Source organism: Passer montanus, unplaced genomic scaffold (genome assembly GCF_014805655.1).
Source record: "Passer montanus isolate IOZ18808 unplaced genomic scaffold, ASM1480565v1 scaffold119, whole genome shotgun sequence".
NCBI classification, from domain to species: domain Eukaryota; kingdom Metazoa; phylum Chordata; class Aves; order Passeriformes; family Passeridae; genus Passer; species Passer montanus.
In genome coordinates, this window is record NW_024358611.1 from 734,099 (window position 1) to 755,581 (window position 21,483).

Consider the following 21,483-nt stretch of genomic DNA (forward strand, 5'->3'; position numbering starts at 1 on the left):
AGGGTGCCCAGAGAAGCTGTGGCTGACCCTGAATCCCTGGAAGTGTCCAGGGCCAGGTTGGATGGGGCTTGGAGCAGCCTGGGACAGTGGGAGGTGTCCCTGCCCATGGCAGGGGGTGGGACTGGGTGATCTTTAAGGTCCCTTCCAACCCAAACCATTCCATGATAAATTTTGATTCAATTTTTGGACAATTCAGGGCTGTGCTAAGAAATTCTGATGCTTTTATTCATGACATTTTCATTACTCCAACAATTTATTTGGTAAGAGAAATTAGAAGGAGTAAATAAATAATTCAAGGAATCAGATTTTTGACCATAAACTTTGACATTTTTTCCTGTGTCCTTGGGACACTTCAGGCATCTCATATTGTGGCCAAGGCACCAATCAGGTGTCTACAGGACTCCTCAAGATGACTCTTTAATGGATTAGACATGAAACAGAAGCAATTTCAATCCCAACAGTTTGCACTCAAGGACTGATTGTTCCTGCTTTGTGAATAGCTCTTCTTTCCTGCGGGTCAGATCCATTTGCGGTGCAATATTGCTTTGGATGTCAGTCAGCTGTTCATGGAAAATGCTGCCTGTTGATCCCAGCCACAAACATTCAATCTGCTGCATTCCCAAATCCCCAAACATGAAAGGAAACAGGTGTTTATTGGTTTCCCCTTCCTGAATTTTACAGTTTGTGACAGTTCTCTTTGATGTTTATGGAATGTAGGAATATGAATGACCCTGTAAATAGAAAAAGTCAACTTTTGGGGATGTTGCTCTTTTGTTCTGCGTTTGTACCCAGAACCCAGCACAGTGAAATTCAATTGTGTGACAAAGGCTTTATGTGCTGTGGGTTTGAAAATAGCAACACCACTAATGATGGAAATTTTCACAGAGAAAACCTTTTAGAGTCTGAGTTCAGCCTTGAATTCCCAAAGCCTCCTGCTCTTCTCATTTTTCCCAATGCTCTACCTGTCTAAATATAATTGGATTGATGATTTATACAAAGCCAAGTAGACAGATTTTAGTTAATTTTCATGAATGAAATTTGATCTAATCTGTGGACTAGACAGGACCTTGACCTGGTCTAGTGGAAGGAGAGTGGAATGAGATCAGCTTTAAGGTCCTTTCCAACCCAAACCATTCTGGGATCTGTGATGTTTCCATAATCAAAGACCAAATAAATTTTTTTTTAGGATGGAAACCTTCAGGAGTAAGACATTGAACTGTTTTTTTCGATGAATTCTGTATTTATTGTTAGACATTTCTGATTCCTATTCTCTCACGCTTGGTCTTCAGAGAATCATGAAATATCCTGAGTTGGAAGAGACCCACCAGGATCACTGACTGAACCCATGACCCGGTACAGGACACCCCAACAATCCCTCCCTGTGCCTGGGAGCCTTATCCAACCACTCCTGGAGCTCTGGCAACCTTGGGGCCATGACCATTCCCTTGACTCATCCCAAGTTTTCCCGAAGAATACAAACCAAGCAAGATAGGGGAAGGAAAAAGTTTGAAAATACAGAATTTTATCAAGTGGTGTTTGTCTTAGTCAACAGACACAAAATCAGAGAATTAATAAGATTGGAAAAGACCTCTGAGATCATTGAGTCCAACCTTTGAAAGTCACAGGAAAGGCATGAAAAAGAGATTTTTAACCAAGACCTGTAACTGGGATCCTTTGGTATTTTTCCAAAAATGTTTTTTTGTTTTGCTTTGGTACCACTCATACCTCAGTTGTGGAGTATTTAAATAATATTTAATATATTATATGAGGCTTGATTATTTGCAGTGGCTAGAAACAAAGTGTGTATCCCAAGATTAAGGAAAAAGAGAGGGAAGAACTGACAAGGATCTTGGCTTTCTTCACTCTCACAAGTTCTCCTTCTCTTCCTGAAAAGTGGATTATTGAGATTCTGATTATTCAGATCCACAGTGAACTTCTGGAGGGTCCAGGTGCTGCTCATGGGTGGAAGTTGAGGTGCACCATTGTTCTCCTGGCTCTGCCAGGTTTGGGGAAGTGTCACAGGCACAGGGACATTCTTGGCCAGCTCTCAAAGGCCACAAAGTTTGGCCTCTGCTGCTTTTCCATATTCTCCTTCCAGTGTGTGATGAGAACCTTTCAGGTCACCAGAAATTATTTTTTGGCTGGGCTATATCTTCCAGTTTCTGGGAATTAGAGGTAAGTTTTCCAACAGCGAATTTTGATGGTGGAATTTTATTGTGTGGAGTCACCAGGAAGCAGCTCTCTGGATTTTCAGGACAAAAATGGTTTAAATATTCTTGCTTTTTTGGGTGAGAAAGGATATGGCCACCCTGGGAAGTGCTGGGATTCATTGACTTGGGTCTGTCCCTGCTCTCTGCTGGTTAAGTTCAAAATTGCATTGAAATAGGAATATATGAAACCTCTTGTGTTCTGCCTGGGAAGTTCAGAGCAACTGTGCTTTGTGCCTTATTAACATTCTGGATATTGGCTTCAGCTTTGTTTGAATGCTGTTGAGTTTGTATTATTTATAACTTGTAACATGCTTTAGGATGGGTTTGATAAACACATTTTGAAGTCGTTTTCTGTATCTCCCCATTGCTTTTCCCAGTTTGAGTGCTGTTGTCTTCAAGGGTTTTTTTCCAAAGTCGTCCTTCTGACACATTTCCCATGCTGAAAACATGGCAGTTTTTCTCTTGACAGTAAAATATTCCTTCCCTCTGATGATAATCTGCTTTTCCTTTTGCAATAATCTGTTGTGCAGCTTTTATCCAAACATCCATCCGTACACAAACACGTGCCCACGCCCGCGTCCAACGTCAGCAGCCACAGGCAGGAACCAATTTCCTGGGCATTTGTTAATTTGAATGAACATGAGGCTTCTGCTTCTCCTATGGAAAAAAAAAAAAAAGAAGCAAACCCAACAGTTTCCTTGGGAATTCATGCAGTGTGAACAGAACAGATCTTGGCAAAACGGTGAGCCAAGAAATTCCTCTTTAGTTGCTCTGTTAGGCAAACTGCATTTTAAATTTCTTGCCCAGGGCTTTGTTTGACTTGCCCCAGGCAAGCTGTTCAACATATTTATCAACCCTGTTGGAGCATTAGAGCCAACGCTCATCGAGGAAGATCATCCTCTTAATGCCATCTGTCATCAGCAGTTTTATTTCTTTCAGCTCAACTTGTTCTCTTTCACCGTTTTTTCCCCCTTATTCCTCCCAACCATTTCTTAGCTGATTGTTTCCCAGTGATCTCAAATATTCTGTGATTGCTCAGATATTCAGGGGCTGTTGGATGTTAAACCCCTGAGGGTATCAGTGGTACAATTTTGTTTTAAATCCTGATTGATAACATTAATCCTATATGGATCCAGATGGCTTCCAAAGCACCCTACGTATCTCAGTGCTGTGCAAAAGATGAGAGTGCTTTTCAATCTGACTCTGGAATTCTTTCCAGATCCTTGACAAGACCTTAAAAAAATTCAGAACAAAGGCCCTGGGGTAGTTTCATGCTGTATTTTTATCTTGAGGACATGGCTTTGATCATTTTAGATTTTCAAGGCCTTAATAAGAGTTGTGTAAGTGCACAGACAGTATCAAAGTGTTCAACAAAGCTGTATCCTCTCATTTCCCAAGGGATTTGAGATCCAATTTGCTCTTGGGTTTGTGTCCACAATCCAAGTGGAGCCAAAGGGACTGACAGGAGCATTTCCTTCTAGAGAAGAAAAATGAATCTTTTGGGAAGCTGGTGCTATGGCGTTATTGGTGCTATGGAGTTACATAAAGTCAAGAAAAATTATCGTAGCCAGATGAACATCCACTGTGTGTCAGCTGGGTATGCTGGATGTTCTCCTGGGTTCTCCTCGGTTTCAGGACATTTTTATTTGATTATCCAAACTGGGAGATTATGGGCTCACAGAATGGTTTGGATGGGAAGGGACCTTAGAGATCATCCAGTTCCACCCCTGCCATGGGCAGGGACACCTTCTACTGTCCCAGGGTGCTCCAAGCTCTGTCCAACCTTGGACACTTCCAGGGATCCAGGGGCAGCCACACCTTCTCTGGACACCCTGTGCACGGTCTCACCACCCTTACAGGAAGCAATTTCTTCCCAAATTCCCATCTATCCCTGCCCTCTGGCAGTGGGAAGCCATTCCCTGTGTCCTGTCCCTCCATCCCTTGTCCCCAGTCCCTCTCCAGCTCTCCTGGAGCCCCTTTAGGCTCTGGAAGGGCTCCTGGAAGGGGCTCTGAGCTCTCCCTGGATCCTTCTCCTCTCCAGGTGAACCCCCACAGCTGTCCCAGCCTGGCTCCAGAGCAGAGTTGTCCCCAGTCCCTCTTCAGCTCTCCTGGAGCCCCTTTAGGCCCTGGAAGGGGCTCTGAGCTCTCCCTGGATCCTTCTCCTCTCCAGGTGAACCCCCACAGCTGTCCCAGCCTGGCTCCAGAGCAGAGGGGCTCCAGCCCTTGGAGCATCTCTGTGGATTCCTCTGGAATCTCTCAAACAGATCCTCCAGAGATCTGCAGGTTCCCATCACAGCATCCTTGCCACTTACTTGCCCATGTTTTTTGGGGAGGGAACACAAGGTGCTCACCAAGGTCTCATCCTGACCTTCCTCAGTGAAGCCAAGGTCCCCTCTTCAGCCTGAGGAGTTCTAAGAATTAATGGTTGCCACAATTTCAGAGCACAGAGCATCAATATCCCTTTGGCTCCCTGCTCAGAAGTATCAGTACTTGGACTGTCTTCAATCAATCAGCTGTACCAACTGCTCTCCACAGTGTTTTAAGGAGGAAAATGCCAATCACACTTGGCATTTGGCTGAAATGTATGGAATGAGCATTATTCTATAGGGATGGAACTTACCGAGGCTCAATTTATTCCTTCCAGCTGGGGAGGGACGGGGAGAGGGGAAACAAAAAAAAAAAAAAAAATCATTTCAGGTCGAAGCAGCTGAGCATTTCCTTCTCCAGATTTTATAGAGGGAACAAAATCAATCGTATTCAAAACCTGGGCCAAGTGCTGTGCTGGCCAAAGGAAGCAGGATCCTGGCAGCTGTGCCTCCAGCTCCCGGAGATGCTGGCTCGGGCAGGAAGCTCCGAGGTAGCCAGTGGGATGTGCTCTTGGCTGTCCTTTGCTGCCTCAATGTATGGGAGCAGCCTGTGGCTGGATCCTGTGGCACTGGAGCAGCTGGCACAGCCACTGCTCCCAGGGACCCCGAGCAGAGCCTGGCACAAGAGGCTCCTCTGTCTGGAAAGATCCTGTCCCGCTCCTTCCTCTCCTCTGGGCATTGGGGAGAGGTTTCCAGGACTCTGCTCTTTGTTCTCCCAGCACGTTTTATTATATTTAAAGCTGACATTTCCCCACCACCCCACCCCACACGCCCCTCCCAGCTGGTGGAATATATCCCGAAATCCTGCTAACAGAAGGAGGAGCAGGATCCGTGTCCTTTGCAGTTCATCTTCCTCAGAGAAGCATTGCTGGCATGGGAACAGCTCCTTAATCTGCTGCATGGAAAAGTGCCTTGGAGTGTGGGTATAGGGATGGCAGGCGGCGGGCCAGGAGAGGCTTGGCATGCCAAGGAAATAATGCATTCATTCTTCAAAATATGACAAAAAAAAAAAAAAGGAGTCTTCTGGATGTCCTGTTGGACTGCTGGGAAGGCAGGGAGAGGGAAGGCTTGGAAATAAAGCTGGCAGGAGGGAAAGGTCAGTGGAGAGTCAGGTGTGTCTGCACCTGATGCCATCAGAGAAGGATATTCACAAAGATAAATGGACAAAAGGCATTAAAAAATATGACACAAACGAAAACATTGTATATGTGTACATGATAAGAAATGAAAATTGGCCAGTATAGAAGACAATGCAACCACTGTGACTTTCTTCAAATAAATGGAATAAATGGGAGGCTGAGAATCCTCGAAGAGTTAATCGGTGTTAATTAGCACAGAATGGGTGCAGCTTGTGAGGCTGGAGTTTGGATCAGGAACACCCTTCCGATGCAAATTTGCTGCCTGTGCTCATTTGCATAATGGAACCATAAATAGGAATTTACATCAGGGAATCTTCATGGAGACCAAGGATCGTTCAGATATGATAGGAACAGGCATTGGAGAAGAGATCAGAGCAAAGGTGAGGAAAGGTTTCCTTTGGAGATCATGGAGTTCCTTGTGGGATTGGGGAAAAATGTCTGGAATGTTGAATAATTTTCAAATAAGTTTTCCAGTCAGTTTTTTGGCGCTCTTTGATGGCTTCTGTACACAGTACACACAAAAAAAGGAATTAACAATATTGCAAGCTGTGAACATTATTATGAGGATAGATAACTTTGGAATTAGCAATTTTGCCTGGGATTCATCTCTGCAGCACAGAGTCCTACTGAGCTTGTTGGGCTGGTCATTTTTTATGGATGTGGAAGAGAAATAGGCAACTCTCTGACACTAATCACTGTATTTTGGGACATTTGATTCAACTTCAGATTCAGAGACTCTCAGGGTATTGTAATATCTGTGTCTGGAGTAGGGACTGGTTTCTCCTGCCTTAAAATATGAAAATGGAATACTTTGGTGTGACACACCTGGACCTATGGGATCCACAGTGTTAGGAGGATGTGGAGCTACTGGAGGGAGTCCAGAGGAATCCACAGAGATGCTTCAAGGGCTGGAGCCCCTCTGGAGCCAGTCTGGGAGAGCTGGGAGTGTTCACCTGGAAAAGAGAAGGATGGCCACAGAGTTGCTCCAAGGGCTGGAGCCTCTCTGGAACCAGTCTGGGAGAGCTGGGAGAAGAGAAGGATCCAGGGAGAGCTCAGAGCCCCTTCTAGAGCCTAAAGGGGCTCCAGGAGAGCTGGAGAGGGACTGGGGACAAGGGATGGAGGGACAGGACACAGGGAATGGCTTCCCACTGCCAGAGGGCAGGGATGGATGGGATATTGGGAAGGAATTCTTGCCACAGGCAGAGGTTTCCCAGAGAAGCTGTGGCTGCCCCCAAATCCCTGGAAGTGTCCAAGGCCAGGCTGAATGGGGCTTGGATCAACCTGGGATAGTGGAAGATGTTCCTGCCCATAGCAAGGGGTGGGACTGGATGATCTTTAATGTCCCTTCCCACCCAAACCATTCTGTGATTCCATGAGTTCCATCTGCCATGTCCAGGAGTGTTTTCCCTGCCTTTTCATGTGTCTCTCCTAAATTTTATGTCATTTATGTCAGCCTCGTGCACACAGATGTCCTGGATATCCTCAGGCATCTCACATGATCCCAAATGTTTCCATTTCGGGAAATAAATGAATCCCTGGATGTTGAAGCTCCTGTGCAGCCAATGGAGACCTGGTCAACGTGGTGAATCCATAAAGCTGTTCATCCCTCCTAACACCTAATGTTCCATTCTGCTCTGTTTGTCATGGAATATTTAAATATTTTTTTACCTCTAAGTATGGGGTGCTTATCTCTCTTATCAGAGTAGCACTTTGCTTTCATTATTTTAGAAGAATATTTCAGCTAATGCTAACTATTTATTAGGAATATGCAAATTACAGGGTTGCCTATGGAAACACAGGGTCCTTGGTGACAGAAAACCTTGTTCAGAGGATCTATAGGAGTATGGATCCATAAAGAGAATAGCTGGAAAAAATGGATGTGGATGCTGGAAAGGAATGTAGATTCTATAATTTAATCTCCAATTGTTTGATTAATATTTTTTCATAGGGATGCTTGAACATTTAAAGATTCCTGTCTGAATCTGTTTGGGTTTGAAGTTCAAAACCAGAAAAAAAAATTAAAACACCTTTTGAAATTTCAATTAAGAGTCAATCAAAACCCATCACTATTCTTGTTTTTGTTTTGCAAATCAGCAATTAAAAAGTGACAAATGTCTTTAGTACTTAAACACTCCTCTGCAATACCCATTATGTTCAAATAAGACTTTTTTTTTTTTTTCTAGGAGCATGAGTGTTTCCCTGTATTTCCTTTTTTTCTTCCTCTTAGGAATGCCTCCGTAATCTCCCTCTGTAACTGCAAAGCTGCACTCACTTCCCCAGTACTGGGGATTATGCAAATCACTTCATGAATAGTTTAAAATCATATTCATGTTTTCGAGTTTTAAATTATAATACGGGTGGCTTATTTTGCTTTTATGGCTCTTTACCTCCTTTTTTTTTTAACGTATTTGTTTCCCTGTCTGAGTTTTTATTTAATAATTTAAATTTATTATTTAAATTATTTATTTCTTCAGTTTCCTTACTATAGTAGTAATAATTAAGGGAAGTAAACTTTTTTTTTGTACTGCAAGACCATGTGAAATCTTGAACTCAAATTATTTCCCTCTTTTGGTAATAATTGTCCACATCAACCATGGCTAGAGGCAGCCAATGCTCTGGAAAACAGGCACTCCATGAGCTCACGTGTCTAATTCCAGAATATTATGTGGGATTTTATTGTTAATATTTCTCTCCTTATGACAATTTCTCTGTCGAACGTGGCACCACTTTAGCAGAATAACAAACATCAGCTGAATGGATTAATGCTGGGGAAAGCAATTTAGTGCTGGATTGTTGTAAATGATGTCTCTTTACCAGCAGGTTGTTTTATTATGACAAAGATTTCAATTTTATCTGTTCTCGGGGATGGGAGGATTTATTGTTTGTGTGAGGTGGCAGCACACTTGAGAAAATGATGAGAGCAGTTCTTCAGGAGAATAAAATCCCTCTCTCTCTGGGAAAGGGTGGCACAATGAACTCAGGGATCAGCTGGAGGAGGGGAAAATGGAGGAGTCCTTGATGGGGACGCAGGTCACTGGTGAAATCCACAAAACAGTTCAGGTTGGAAAAGCCCTCCAAAATCAAGTCCAGCCATGCCCCAGCACTGCCATGGCCACCACTGAGCCATGTCCCCAAGTGCCACCTCCACAGGGCCTTTAAATCCCACCAGGGATGAGGACTCACCACTGCCCTGGAAAGAGGGGTCAGAGGTGATTATCAGTGAGACAATCCCAAATAATAGTTATTGATCAGGTCATTGGCCACAGCCCTGATGATCAGAGATTTCAACAACAACCTTAGGGACTTACTGAGCATTAAAATCCCTGAAATAAAACCCTAAGAATGAGCATTTCTGTTTTGTATCTCAAGCTGGGCCTGTATCTGAGCTCAAACCTGAGTTTGGATTGTCTTCTATTCAAAATTAAAATCCCTGAAATAAAACACTAAGGATGATCATCTCTGCTTTGTATTTCAAGCTGGGCCGGTATCTGAGCTCAAACCTGAGTTTGGATTGTCTTCTATTCATCATTAAAATCCCTGAAATAAAACACTAAGAATGAGCGTTTCTGCTTTGTATTTCAAACTAGGCCTGTGTCTGAGCTCAGACCTGAGTTTGGGTTGTCTTCTACTGAGCGTTAAAATCTCTGAAATAAAACACTAAGAATTAGCATCGCTGCTTTCTGTTTCAGTCTGGGCCTGTGTCTGAGCTCAAACCTGAGTTTGGATTGTCTTCTATTCGTCACTAAAATCCCTGAAATTAAACACTAAGAATGAGCATCTCTGCTTTGTATTTCAGTCTGGGCCTGTGTCTGAGCTCAAATCTGAGTTTGGGTTGTCTTCTTAATTTTGGGTTTCTCATTCACACTCAGGTGCTGGCCTAGGAACAGGATGTGGAAGAAAATGTGGTTCTGTCCCATTCCTTGGCATGGATGAGGTTGCTCCTTGGCCTCCCCTCAGCGTGTTTGCCCAGACAGTGGTAGTTTGATAAATTGCCTCCTGTGAGAGCCTCAGCCTCACCTGCTGTGGGCACAGCTGGGATTTTAGGCAGCTGGAGCTCAAACTTCCCTTGGAATATTAAGCATGCAAAGCACTGAAGTATTAGAGTTGGGCAGAAGTTTAGTTTCCATGTGTCTCATGCAGATCCAGACTTGGGATCTAAGGAACAACCCCCAAAAGAAGTTAATCACTCTTGGAAGCAGTTTCCTACAGCCTTGGTGTGCCCAATTCCATGGGAGCTCCAATGGGCCCTCTGCTCTGGAGCCAGGCTGGAAGAGCTGGGGGTGCTCGCCTGGAGAAAAGAAGGATCCAGGGAGATCTCAGAGCCCCTTCCAGGGCCTAAAGGGGCTCCAGGAGAGCTGGAGAGGGACTTGGGACAAGGGATGGAGGGACAGGACACAGGGAATGGCTTCCCATTGCCAGAGGGCAGGGATAGATGGGATAATGGGAAGGAATTCTTGGCTGTGAGGGTGGTGAGGCCCTGGAATAGAATTCCCAGAGAAGTTGTGGCTGCCCCTGTATCCCTGGAAGTGTCCAAGGCCAGGCTGGATGAGGCATGGAGCCACCAGCCTGTTTTAGGTGAGGAACTCAAGGTGAGCTCTGGTTATCTCTGTAATCAAGGGACAACAATGGCAATTTCATCACCAATTTATATTTTCTGCAAGAATTGCCCTCTGGAGGTTCCTGCCTCTTTCCAGGATCTCCAGAAGCAGCCTTGGCTCTTAATTCCTGCAGCTTGCTTAAGCACCTGAATTAGAAGTAGAAATCCCAGTTCTGTACTTTTTGGTGCATTAAAACTTAAATTTGAAGGTAATCTCTGAAGGTTCAAAGAAAGAACATTGTGAGCAATCAATGTTGAAAGATAATTTCTGTGACTTTTTACCCTGTCATATCTGCAGAGTTACCTGGTGAAAACTCTCATGGATCACTGATTTCTGTGGATATAGAATTTAATGTTTATTTTTACAGCCTTTATTTCAACTGTTTTAGAAAGGGAATAATAACAGGATGTTACCATTGAAAAGGAAAAGACATTTCTCCAGCTTGACAATACTGGAATCTCCATGACACTCTAAATAAATAATTTAATAAATTTATTTAACTAAGCCATCAGACAGTTGTCAGTGTTGGTGGTGCTTGTTCCTTAATTCCTTTAACTTTAAATTAAGAGGTTTTAATTTACACCCTTAAACAGCCTGATGTCCTTTGATAATTGGCCATGGGGGCGAATGACTACAAAAATCTTGTCTGAACATCAAATATCTCTGTGCATAAATTCCTAAGCTGAAGCATTTTTCCCTTTTTATAACATATAATATAATACAATCCATTATTGCTTCCACCTCTGCCTGAAAGCAGAAAATTAAATAACTGTTTGCCATTAATACAAATTATTGTGTTTTGACAGCTTCCTAATAATTTCAGGTAAAAATGGTGCTGCACAAACAGCACAATTGCCTTATAAGAAACTATTTTTTGGTGTGTGCATGAGATTTCTCCTTGTTTGGGCCTTCAAACCCTTTCAAGGTTTGCCCTCTGTGATAAATTGATATTCAGAAGCATAAATCAAGCTGTGTTTGAGTCGTGCTCTGATGCAGAATGGATTTCTCTTTATAGTTACCCTATAAATAAACTTGGACAGCACTTGACCAGCAGGTGCTGCTTATAGATGACGCCCTGTATCAATTAATATGCAAATGAATGATTGAGTATTGGCAGATTTTGACCTCTCAATATGTATTTTGTGCCCTCTTCAGGTATGGGATGTTTCTGGGGAGCCGAGAGGAAGTTCTGGAGGCAGAAAGGAGTCTATTCCACTCAAGTGGGTTATGCAGGAGGACATACCCCAAACCCTACCTACAAGGAGGTGTGCTCAGGTGAGTCTTTCCTCTTTGATTTTTAAGGATCAGGAGTTTCAGGACCTCTGAATTATGAATGACAAAAAAGAGTGAAATGAGTGACTGCAGTGGCTAAGGAGATTTGGGCTTGGCTTGACATCCTAAACTGTACTGAAATCTATGGATGTCCATCCCATTGCTGTCTCCTAATAATTAATGAGTCAGTATATGAACAAATATTCTGTCTGATTAATAATCTGTTAATTCTTCACAGAGTTCAGTGTGCAGAATCCTGTCATTTCCAGGCCAACCCCTTGCATTTATCTTTCACTCTACATTACAAAACTCCAATGCAGCTTCTTTCTGACATCTGAACCACAGAACCCCTGGCAACCAACTAATGCTCCTGGTGGCTTTTCTGGACACCCTTGAAAGTTTTCCTTTGGTTTATTTTCTTGTTAACATTTTTATACCAAATGCTGACACTGGGGCTTGTTCTTAGTGGCAAACTCTCACACAGGCTTCATGGAAAGGGTGTGAAAAGTGACATGAACAAATAATGGGCACTTGAAGCCCTGTGCAGAGGTGCTGCAAGGCAGCCAAAATGGCAGAAACTTGCTGGAAATTGTGAAAAGTTGGAAAAGGGATGATTTAAAGTGGAGTGGAATGGAATGGAATGGAATGGAATGGAATGGAATGGAATGGAAAGGAAATAGAAATAAAAATGGAAGAGGAAATAGGAAAGGAAAGGAAAGGAAAGGAAAGGAAAGGAAAGGAAAGGAAAGGAAAGGAAAGGAAAGGAAAGGAAAAAAGGAAAAGAAAAAAGGAAAGGAAATGAAAAGGGGAAAAGGAAAATAAAAAAGGAAAGGGGAAATGAAAGGAAAGGGAAAGGGAATTAAATTGGAATGGAATGGAAAATTATTTTCTTGTTTTATGGGAGAAGGGAAGGGAAATTAAATTTGATTAGAATGGAATGGAAAATTCTTTTTCCATTTTCTGGTGACAGCCATACAGAGGACAATCTGAAAAAGCCTTCTGGAGGGTGTGCAGGATTTGAAGCTATTTTCAGTGCGTTCTCCTAATACATAAATACACCATTTTTGGCCAGCATTAGACAACCCAGGATGTTCATTCAGCACCAAACATCTTTTCATATTTTGCTTACAGATGTTCAGAACAATTCTGTTTCTCTGTATATTCATAAGCTTTTAGAAATCTGCATAGCTCAAGTGGCACTGAAATCAGAAGGGAAGAACTCTGCTGTTGTTATTCATAAACTGGGGATGTACAATTACCATATAAAATACGCAGCTAACGATGATTTCCTTAAAAACAGGGTCGTTTATAGGCTTGTGGTTCAGGCTGTTCACATGTGAGCAGGTCATTTGGGTTTGCTTTCAGTTGTTTTCTTTGTTTATCTTCAGTGACTGGAATGTAAAGAAAAATAAAACATGTCTGGTTATTATATGATATTAGTTAGAAGGCTGAGATTCAGTGAATTAAAGCAATTTATAATCTTGTCAATTCTCATCTTTCTGAGGCATTTTCTCTCATGCGCAAATCACCATTTCTAATAGTTAACAATTCAATATAAAAATGTGCCACACAGACTTTGTTTCTGCTCTGAATTATGTAAAATATTTGGCTGTGAAGTTGTTTCACATCTCCTAAGCAGAAAATCCATGTTTTTCTGAGGAATACTAGTGCCTCTTGCATAAGAATTACTCTTTTAACTGATTCCTCCATATTGGATTTCCAGTTCTCCTTAAAATATCTTGGCTTCCAAAGGTCACCTGGAAGGCTTCTAAATAGCTGATGGAAGAGAATGGAGAAAGAGAAAATTAATTTCTTGCTCTGTTACCTCCAGTTCCTGTGGTCAGCTGGTGATTTCCCAAGTTAATTCCATAAGCCCAGAGCGGGGTGTAGGATGTTGTTATTTAAGAGAGGAAAGGTGTGGGGAGGGTTTGGTTGGGTAATGTGGGGTTAATTTTGCATATTTGTGCATAAACTGTTGATATTAAAGGCAACAGTGGGAAATCTGATGCGAATTTTTCAAGAGTTGTTGATGGCAATAGAGAAAAAAAATGTAATATAGGAAAGTTCTTGGATTCTTGGATTTACCCTTCCCTAAAAATACAGAAGAAAGTCCTGTGACAAACTATCAACTATGTTCATGGAATCCTGGAATTTTGGAATGATTTTGGGTGGGAAGGGACCTTAAAGCTCATCCATTTCCACCCCTTGCATTGGGCAGGGACACCTTCCACTATCCCAGGTTGCTCCAAGCCCTGTCTAGCCTGGCCTTGGCCACTGCAAGGGATTTGGGGGCAGCCACAGCTTCTCTGGGCACCCTGTGCCAGGGCCTCCCCACCCTCCCAGGGAACAATTCCTTCCCAATATCCCATCCATCCCTGCCCTCTTGCTGAAACCTAGAACACCCCTTTGGGTGCCCTGGGTGACACGTGCCCCTGGCAGGGGGCTGGGGAGTCCTGGCAGGAAGCCAAAGACACTTGGGATTTCAATCTTAACCCATTGAGCAAATTACCAACCTTTTATGAAGAATCACAACTCACAAAAGTTTTAAGTAGAGTGATAATGAATTAATCACAGGGTGAAAAATGGAATTTTGGGGATTTTACTATGGGGGGTCTAGGAGGCAAGATGGAGGGATCTGGGTGTTGTCCTGTTCTTCTTCCTAACCTCCATCTTCTTGGTGAAAGTGGTACATTTGGATTGGTTTAGAATAGAAGTAGACAGTCTAACATAGGCATTGGATAGGCATTGGAAAATTATGATAAATAAAGTACAGGTAATTCATAGTATAAAATGTCGACACAAGCCCAAGGACGGGCAGTGTGTGCCCTTGACAGCCCTGCAGAGCAGACCTCTGTGAGTCTGAGAAAAAAATATTTTAGATAATAGACAATAAACAACCTTGTGAACCAGAGCAAAATAATTCCCACTCTTTCTTTGACCATCAGGCTGGGAGAAAGAGACTCTCAGGTCATCCCGACAGCAAGAAATCCAAGATCCTCTGTCACTGAGAAGCCATTCCCTGTGTCCTGTCCCTTCATCCCTTGTTCCAAGTCCCTCTCCAGCTCTCCTGGAGCCCCTTTAGGCTCTGGAAGGGGCTCTGAGCTCTCCCTGGATCCTTTTCTTCCTTAGATGAACACCCCCAGCTCTCCCAGCCTGGCTCCAGAGCAGAGCAGGGCTTTGATGAATTTGTGACTCTCCTAATGTGCAGGCATGGCCTTGTGTTCCTTGGAGAACCCTTCACCTGGACACTACGGCACCCTTCCAAAGTGGCTCTGGTTCTCCAAAGTGTTTAAATGTATAATTAAACTACAAATATTCCCTTCCCTTTCTGCAGCTTGCAGAAGGGATCTGAAGGTTTCCATGGACAGGAACTAAGTCCTCAAGATTAAAGTTTCCAAGCAGTAATGAGAGTGGCTCAGAACATTTTCTTTTGTTATTAAATTGCTGTCAAGAGAATAGATTCCTGTTGTGCCTTTGTCTGGTCTTTTTAAAAAAATCCTTATAAGAACAGGATATAGGAATTTTAATGACTGTGAAGAATCTCAGTGTTCACCATGCCCTTGATCTGTGTCTTGATAGGACTGGCCAATTGCTCCACCTCTCCCCTTTTTTTCCCTCCCCAGTTCACCTGTGAGAAAGGAAGGAAAGGTCAGCCAAAGTACAAAATACTGCATCAATCAAAGTTAATGTCATGAACTGCGGGAATTACTGTTTTGTGTATTTTTTGTAGCAATTGAAGAACAGGATTTTGTAGAAAATCTGTAATTTTTGTTAACTAGAACAGTTGGAACAAGTTGTGTCTCTGCAATCATGAGATTATCGTCCTAGGATCCTCCTGGATGTGCATCTAAACCTTGATATGACCCTAGAAACTATAATTTGTCCTCCATTGAATTGCTAAGTCATGAAATAAAATGAACGTGGCAATTTCACTTCAAAAATAATTTGGAAAGGTGATGGCAGATGCTGCTGTAACGATAAAACCTTGGCAACAAGAACCCAACAGATGCACTGAATTTCACTTACCTGCTTCTCTGCAAGCTCTACCTCCAAATTTTCAAAGCTGACACTACTGACATGTTTTTTTTTCAGCAGAGAAGTTAACCAAGAAAACTTTACTACACCTTAAAATCCAAGATACAGGAATGGAGTCTGTAGATTTGTCATTTAAAAATGAAAGGCAGAATAAATATATATTTTTTATGGTAAAGAAATGGTAAATAAATTTGCTATTGCCTGAAAAACAGAAAGCTCCTTGTTCATAAGGGATGGCAGCAGCTCTGCTGAGGGAGCTCTGCTCCATCTGTAATCAAGGCTGAGTTCACTTTTCCATCTCAGAATTTGACTTCTCAGGGTTAATGTCTTGCCTGGTTCAGGCTTGAAGAAACCTAAGTGATATTTATTATTTAGATACCTGATTGTGCCTTGTAGCAAATTTAAAATCCTAATAGCCTCACTGCTGTCCTCTGCTCCTTTCATCTATTTATCCCAGCATTGCCCACAATCACAGGCCTGGGTTGTAGCAGCAATATAAATACCAAATATATTATTTATTATTAACAACTTTATTTGAATTGTATTCCACTGAGATGTGTTGTTTCCATCTTTCCCGTCTCCTGCTTTATTAAAGATATATATAAGATGAAAATGTGGGAGCCCCAGAGGTTGAAAGAGCCATTACAGAGCAACTCAAAGACAAAACCATCTGACCTGGAGCCTACAGGAAGCTCCCAAAGGAGCTTCATTTTCACAGGAGACTCCATGCAGGATTGGGCTGAGATGTTCCCCGTGTCACAGGGCCTGAAAACAGAAGATGCAGCACAGAGCTGCTTCTTTTTAAGTATCAGAACACGTTGTGTTTGTGAAAATGGTGTTATCGAAAAGCTCAGTGCTTTGTTGTTGTGGCCGGTGGGAGGTTTGCTACTTTTTGTTCTTTTTGGGTTTTTGCTGCTGTGGAGACCTTGTAAAGAAAAAATAAGATACAAACCAGTTAGTCTGTGCTCAAACTGTGCTCCCAGAATTGGTGGTTACTACAGGTGGTAGATATTGGGAATAAATCCTTCCCTGTGAGGGTGGTGAGGCCCTGGCACAGGGTGCCCAGAGAAGCTGTGGCTGCCCCTGGATCCCTGGATGTGTCCAAGGCCAGGCTGGATGGGGCTTGGAGCAATATTTCCCATGCAGAGGAGGTGGAAAAGGATGAATTTTAAGGTCTCTTCCAGCCCAAACCATTGTCTATGAAACCAGGGAGAAGCTGCAGCTCTAGGGAGACCATGAGTCTGGAATTAAAGCAGGTGATGGAACATGTTGGTATTTTTCCTGCTTTTCTTGTTTATTGTGGTTGTGTTCCTGTTCTTTTGCTGCTCCTGCTCCTCATTCTCCCAGGTGAAATCTTCCTTCCTTTCAGGCACAGGACTGAAATGCTGTGGTGTCAGTGTGGATATGTCTGATAAAGTATTTTTCCTGAAATTGGGAGAGCATTGCAATTACTCTGTGCAAACATCACCCCCTCTGACTTGCTTGTTTTATGGAACATCTTCCTGTGGTGGCATAGAAAAGTTTAGAAATTAACTCTTGTCTCATAGAGATAATTAAGATTTTGAATAATTCTGCAAGTGACCTGCACAGCTTCTAGGTGTTGGACGAATAATGAAATTATCAACCACAGGAGTTTAACTTCTATTTGCTCAGCTGTGCCCAAGCTGTTGTAGTTCAGCTTTTAATAAGTAAATTTTGATAGTGAAGTTGTGCTCTGTCTCACCTCTGCAGACACTCACACTTCCTCCAGGTGAGGAGAATTTAGTCCATGGGGAAGACAAGAACTCCATCCAGTGAAAGGAAAGGCAAAACCTTTGGATCCTCGTGGCTCTCATGCACTGCAGCAGCAACAATCTAAAGAATATTTGGAGAAGAATTTTGGGGCAAGCCAGAGCTCAGGGGTGTTCCTGGATTCCCTCATGGATTTGTTGTGGGCTAAAATTTGAGCACATCCATTGTAGGTGAATTCTTTGCAGAGAGACAAAAGAGGCAAAAGCCTTTCAGAAGCTTTGGTGCACTAAAAAAGGGCAGATTGTGGAGCTGGGATTAGAGAAGTTATAGGATGGGAGCTGCAAACTTCTGGATGAAACATCAAAACCTATTACAAAGTAGAATCCATCCCTTTCTATCTTTCAGGTTGGAAGCCCTGGGTGTAAGCAATGGAAAATACTCATCCAATTTTATTCACCCAGAATGATAGAAATTCCACCACTTCCATCTGTGGGCAACTTCCCCACAATAATAGGGTGCAACACCCCTCTTAAATGATTTGTAGGACTCAGTTAATTCTTTTTAACTTTGCAGCAGAGATCTCTGCCTGCAGGGCCCCAGGGATAACCCACAAAGCACCCAGAATGCTTCTGACAAAAGATAATTGGGGTACAGCTGAGGCTCCTGCTGGTTTTTGCTCATTGATTTCAAAACCCTTCCCAAAAGTTGTGTCTTCCTGTCTGGTACCTGGCTGCTCCTACAACAGGGGCAGGAGGGAAGGTGGATCACTCTTCTCCTGACCCCAGGATGTTTAATGGAATACCTTGGCCATTGCTGGGATAACTGGGTCACTCAAAGGTTTATTTTTGCCCTTCACTTGGGAACCAAATTCCCTTTTTATTTAAGCTGCTTTTCTGGAAATTCCTTGGGTATAGAATCTCAGAAAAGGAATAAAAGGAAGGGAGGATATTGGGCTGTTTGGAAAGTATCTGCTGTGCTGATTCACACCAAGGGTGCAGCTGATCTAAGAATCTACTGCAGCAGAAATCAGCATGACTTGGGCTGGATGGGGCTTGGAACAACCTGAGCTAGGAGCAGCATCAACCTGGGTCAACTTTAGGGTCCCTTCCCACCCAAACCAGACCAAGTCCTGCCTTCATTTACCTCCCAGCTTCCAGGTATTAATGATTTAGTCTTTAATCATCACCAATGACCTTTTCCGTATTAATTTGTTTATCCACCTCTTTAATACAATTTTATTCCTGGCATTCACAAACAGGAGGGGAAATTGGGGGTTCATTAACTCCAGTGCTGAACCCATGCAGGAAGTTTCAAAGAGAACTTGTTAAAGGATATTTTGCTAAAGGTTAATTCTTGGCAGCTACAAATCAACATGTCTGGAAATTAAGTATTTATTCTGAGGAGGAAGTAAAAATTTCCTTTACTGATAGTCTTCCCTTATTTATGAGTATTCAATAGTGATGTGCTGTACCTTTGTACCATCAGTAGGGCTCAGAGCAATAGGTGAGCTGGGAAGTGATGAAAAACAAGATAATGGGGGGAAAAAAATACAGGCCTGCCATAGGAGGTCTGAAAATATCACTTATGCACAAGGCTACTGTCAGGACGTGTTTTTTCTTACCTGATAGTTCAAATAGTTGCTGTTATTCATCTACTCAGGATTAAAATTGTGATATGAACTGTGGCCACCGGCACTAGAACAGTTTGGTGTGTTGGTGAAAACAATTTATCAACATGCTCATTGTTGTTATGGCAGCCAGTGGGGTCCCTTACTTTTTGTATTTCTTGTATTTCTTGTACTCCTTGTACTCCTTGTACTGAAGTACTTCTTGTTTTTGCTCTGGAGACACTTGTAAAGTAAAAAAAATAAGATACAAAGCCACTTACTGAGTCTACCAAACTGTGATCCTGGAATTAGGGAGGGACCTTAAGTTCCTGCAGCACTCAGAGCAAACTTGATTTCTATGTGGATGAGGTCACCTCAGGCTGGTCACTTTGTCCACATCACCAGGCTGACCTTCAATTTGTCCTTCCAAAGGAGGAGAAGCTGCCTGCCTTGGATAGAGCCCTCTTGGAGCTCTTAAAAATCAGCTAAAGGATTGTCCTGTTTGTCTTCCAAGCAGCTTCTTCGTTAAAAGCAAAAGGAATCCACAGAATACCTGAAGGAATCCACCTGAATACCTCTCCATCTACAAGGAAGATGGAGAGGGAATTTTTACAAGAGTCTGGAGGGGCAGGACAAGGGGGAATGGGTTTACAGTGGCAGAGTAGGTTTAGATGGGATACTGGGAAGAAATTCTTCCCTGTGAGAGTGCTGAGCTGCTGGGATGGAATTCCCAGAGAAGCTGTGGCTGCCCCTGGATCCTTGGCAGTGTCCAAGGCCAGGCTGGACAGGGCTTGGAGCAACCTGGGATGGGGAAAGGTGTCCCTGGCCATAGCAGGGGGTGAGATTTTAAGGTCCCTTCCAACCCAAACCATTCTAATTCCATAATTCTGCATAGCCAGGACTCCTCCTAGACTTGTACTTAGCAAGGAATATTTTGCTCTGAGAAGCTCAGTGCACTCTTTGCCCTGCCCTGCTCTTGTTTCCAATCGTTCTGAGGTGTCTTGTCCGTACTGACATTCCCAACCACCCCTTTTAAATCCATGGATCCTAGGAATGCTCTGTCTGGGAAGAATCAAGAAGGAATGATGAGGTTTCTCTGCCTGGAGACATTTCTGTGCCTGTTACTGAGCCCAGAAAAGCTTTGTGGGAGTGGCAGTGTCTGTGTTCCCACACGTGCCCACAGTGTATCCACACACATCAAATGTTCCTGGGAAAACAAACCCAAATCCCAACATTTGTCCAACTGCAGTTTTTTGTCTACTCCTTCCCCTCTCAGTTTAATCCAGTGTTTACTCAGTCAAGCGATTCAATTAGAGGCTGTTTTTATTTTCTTTCTGAGGAGTGAGGAATGTTAATTGTAGCTGAAATGCCTTCGAGTGATTCTCTCCTAATGTCACATTTCCATAAAATCTAGGAAAGCTTTGCTTTCTGCAAAGAGAGTGCAGCAGCAGAACAAAAATGCTAAAAAAGTGGGTTTAATGTTCTGAATGCTGGACTTGGCTTGGACTGGGACCTTGGTGGGGAAAGCAGAGATAAAAAAGAAGGTCCTTTACTCCCAAAGTGTTGTGTTAGACTGAGAGAAAAGACAGCAGATTGTGCAAACAGTTGGAGAAATCAAGGCTTAGGAGAATTAAAATTAATATGAAAAGCCATGATCTCAGTGTGTAGAGAAATGTCACTGCCTGGGTTGGAGTAGAGAGGAAGGGAATGGAAAACAGCTTTAATTCTGCTGTCCTTGGGTTCCCAGGCTGTTGCTGGGGTTTAACTGGAGCATGATATGGATGGGGTTGGTCCTTCTTCTCAGGGATCTTGTGAGCCATGAAAACTAGAGCTGCATTCCTGTTCCTGGTACTTCATGGGCTCCATTCCTGGAATCAGTAAAGTAGGAAAAGCTGGAAAATTTGGAAAAAAAAATCTGATTATCATAGGGTCCAAACATCAAGCAGCACCACCACCAAGCCATGTCCCCCAGTGCCACATCCACACGTTGTTTGGACACTCCAGGGATGGTCACTCCACCCCTGTCCTGGGCAGTCTGAGCCAGTGTGTGATAATCCTTTCCATAAAGAAGTTGTTCCTGATATCCAGCCCAAACCTCCCAGAGGCAGCTGGAGGCTGTTTTGTCTCATCAGAAGAGTCTGACACCACCTCCCTGCACCCTCCTGTCAGCATGTTGTAGAAAGCAAAAAGGTGATCCATGACCTGGGATTAAGGAGATCTTGATTTATCCTGGCCACAAATTTGCTTTATTCATCCTGAGAGGTGACAGGTACCATGGGCTAAACTGAAAGTTTGAATTATCATAATTACACATTGTTTACTTCTTTTTTTTTCTCACTTTTTTATGTTATAATGGCTTAGATTTTTATTTGGAAAGAACACAAGGCAAATCATGTCATTCCCTCTGCTGAATGCTGTGAAAATTCTTTGTTCCAAGTCAAATGGAACACCATTATAGCTCACTTATCATCTGCTAAAAAAGTAATAAATTGGGTCAAACTGATCCTAGATATAATTCTGCTGATG

The 21,483-nt window shown here is 42.9% G+C and overlaps 1 protein-coding gene across 2 annotated transcripts in view; it reads left to right on the plus strand.

The window, feature by feature from the left end:
* The window catches only part of MSRA (methionine sulfoxide reductase A), a 232,445-nt gene that overhangs the window by 96,345 nt on the left and 114,617 nt on the right, over positions 1 to 21,483 (plus strand). For both annotated transcript variants that reach the window (XM_039697620.1, XM_039697621.1), the window contains exon 3: positions 11,469 to 11,588. In XM_039697620.1, coding sequence (XP_039553554.1) covers positions 11,469 to 11,588 — 120 coding nt within the window. The remainder of the gene's footprint in view (positions 1 to 11,468; positions 11,589 to 21,483) is intronic.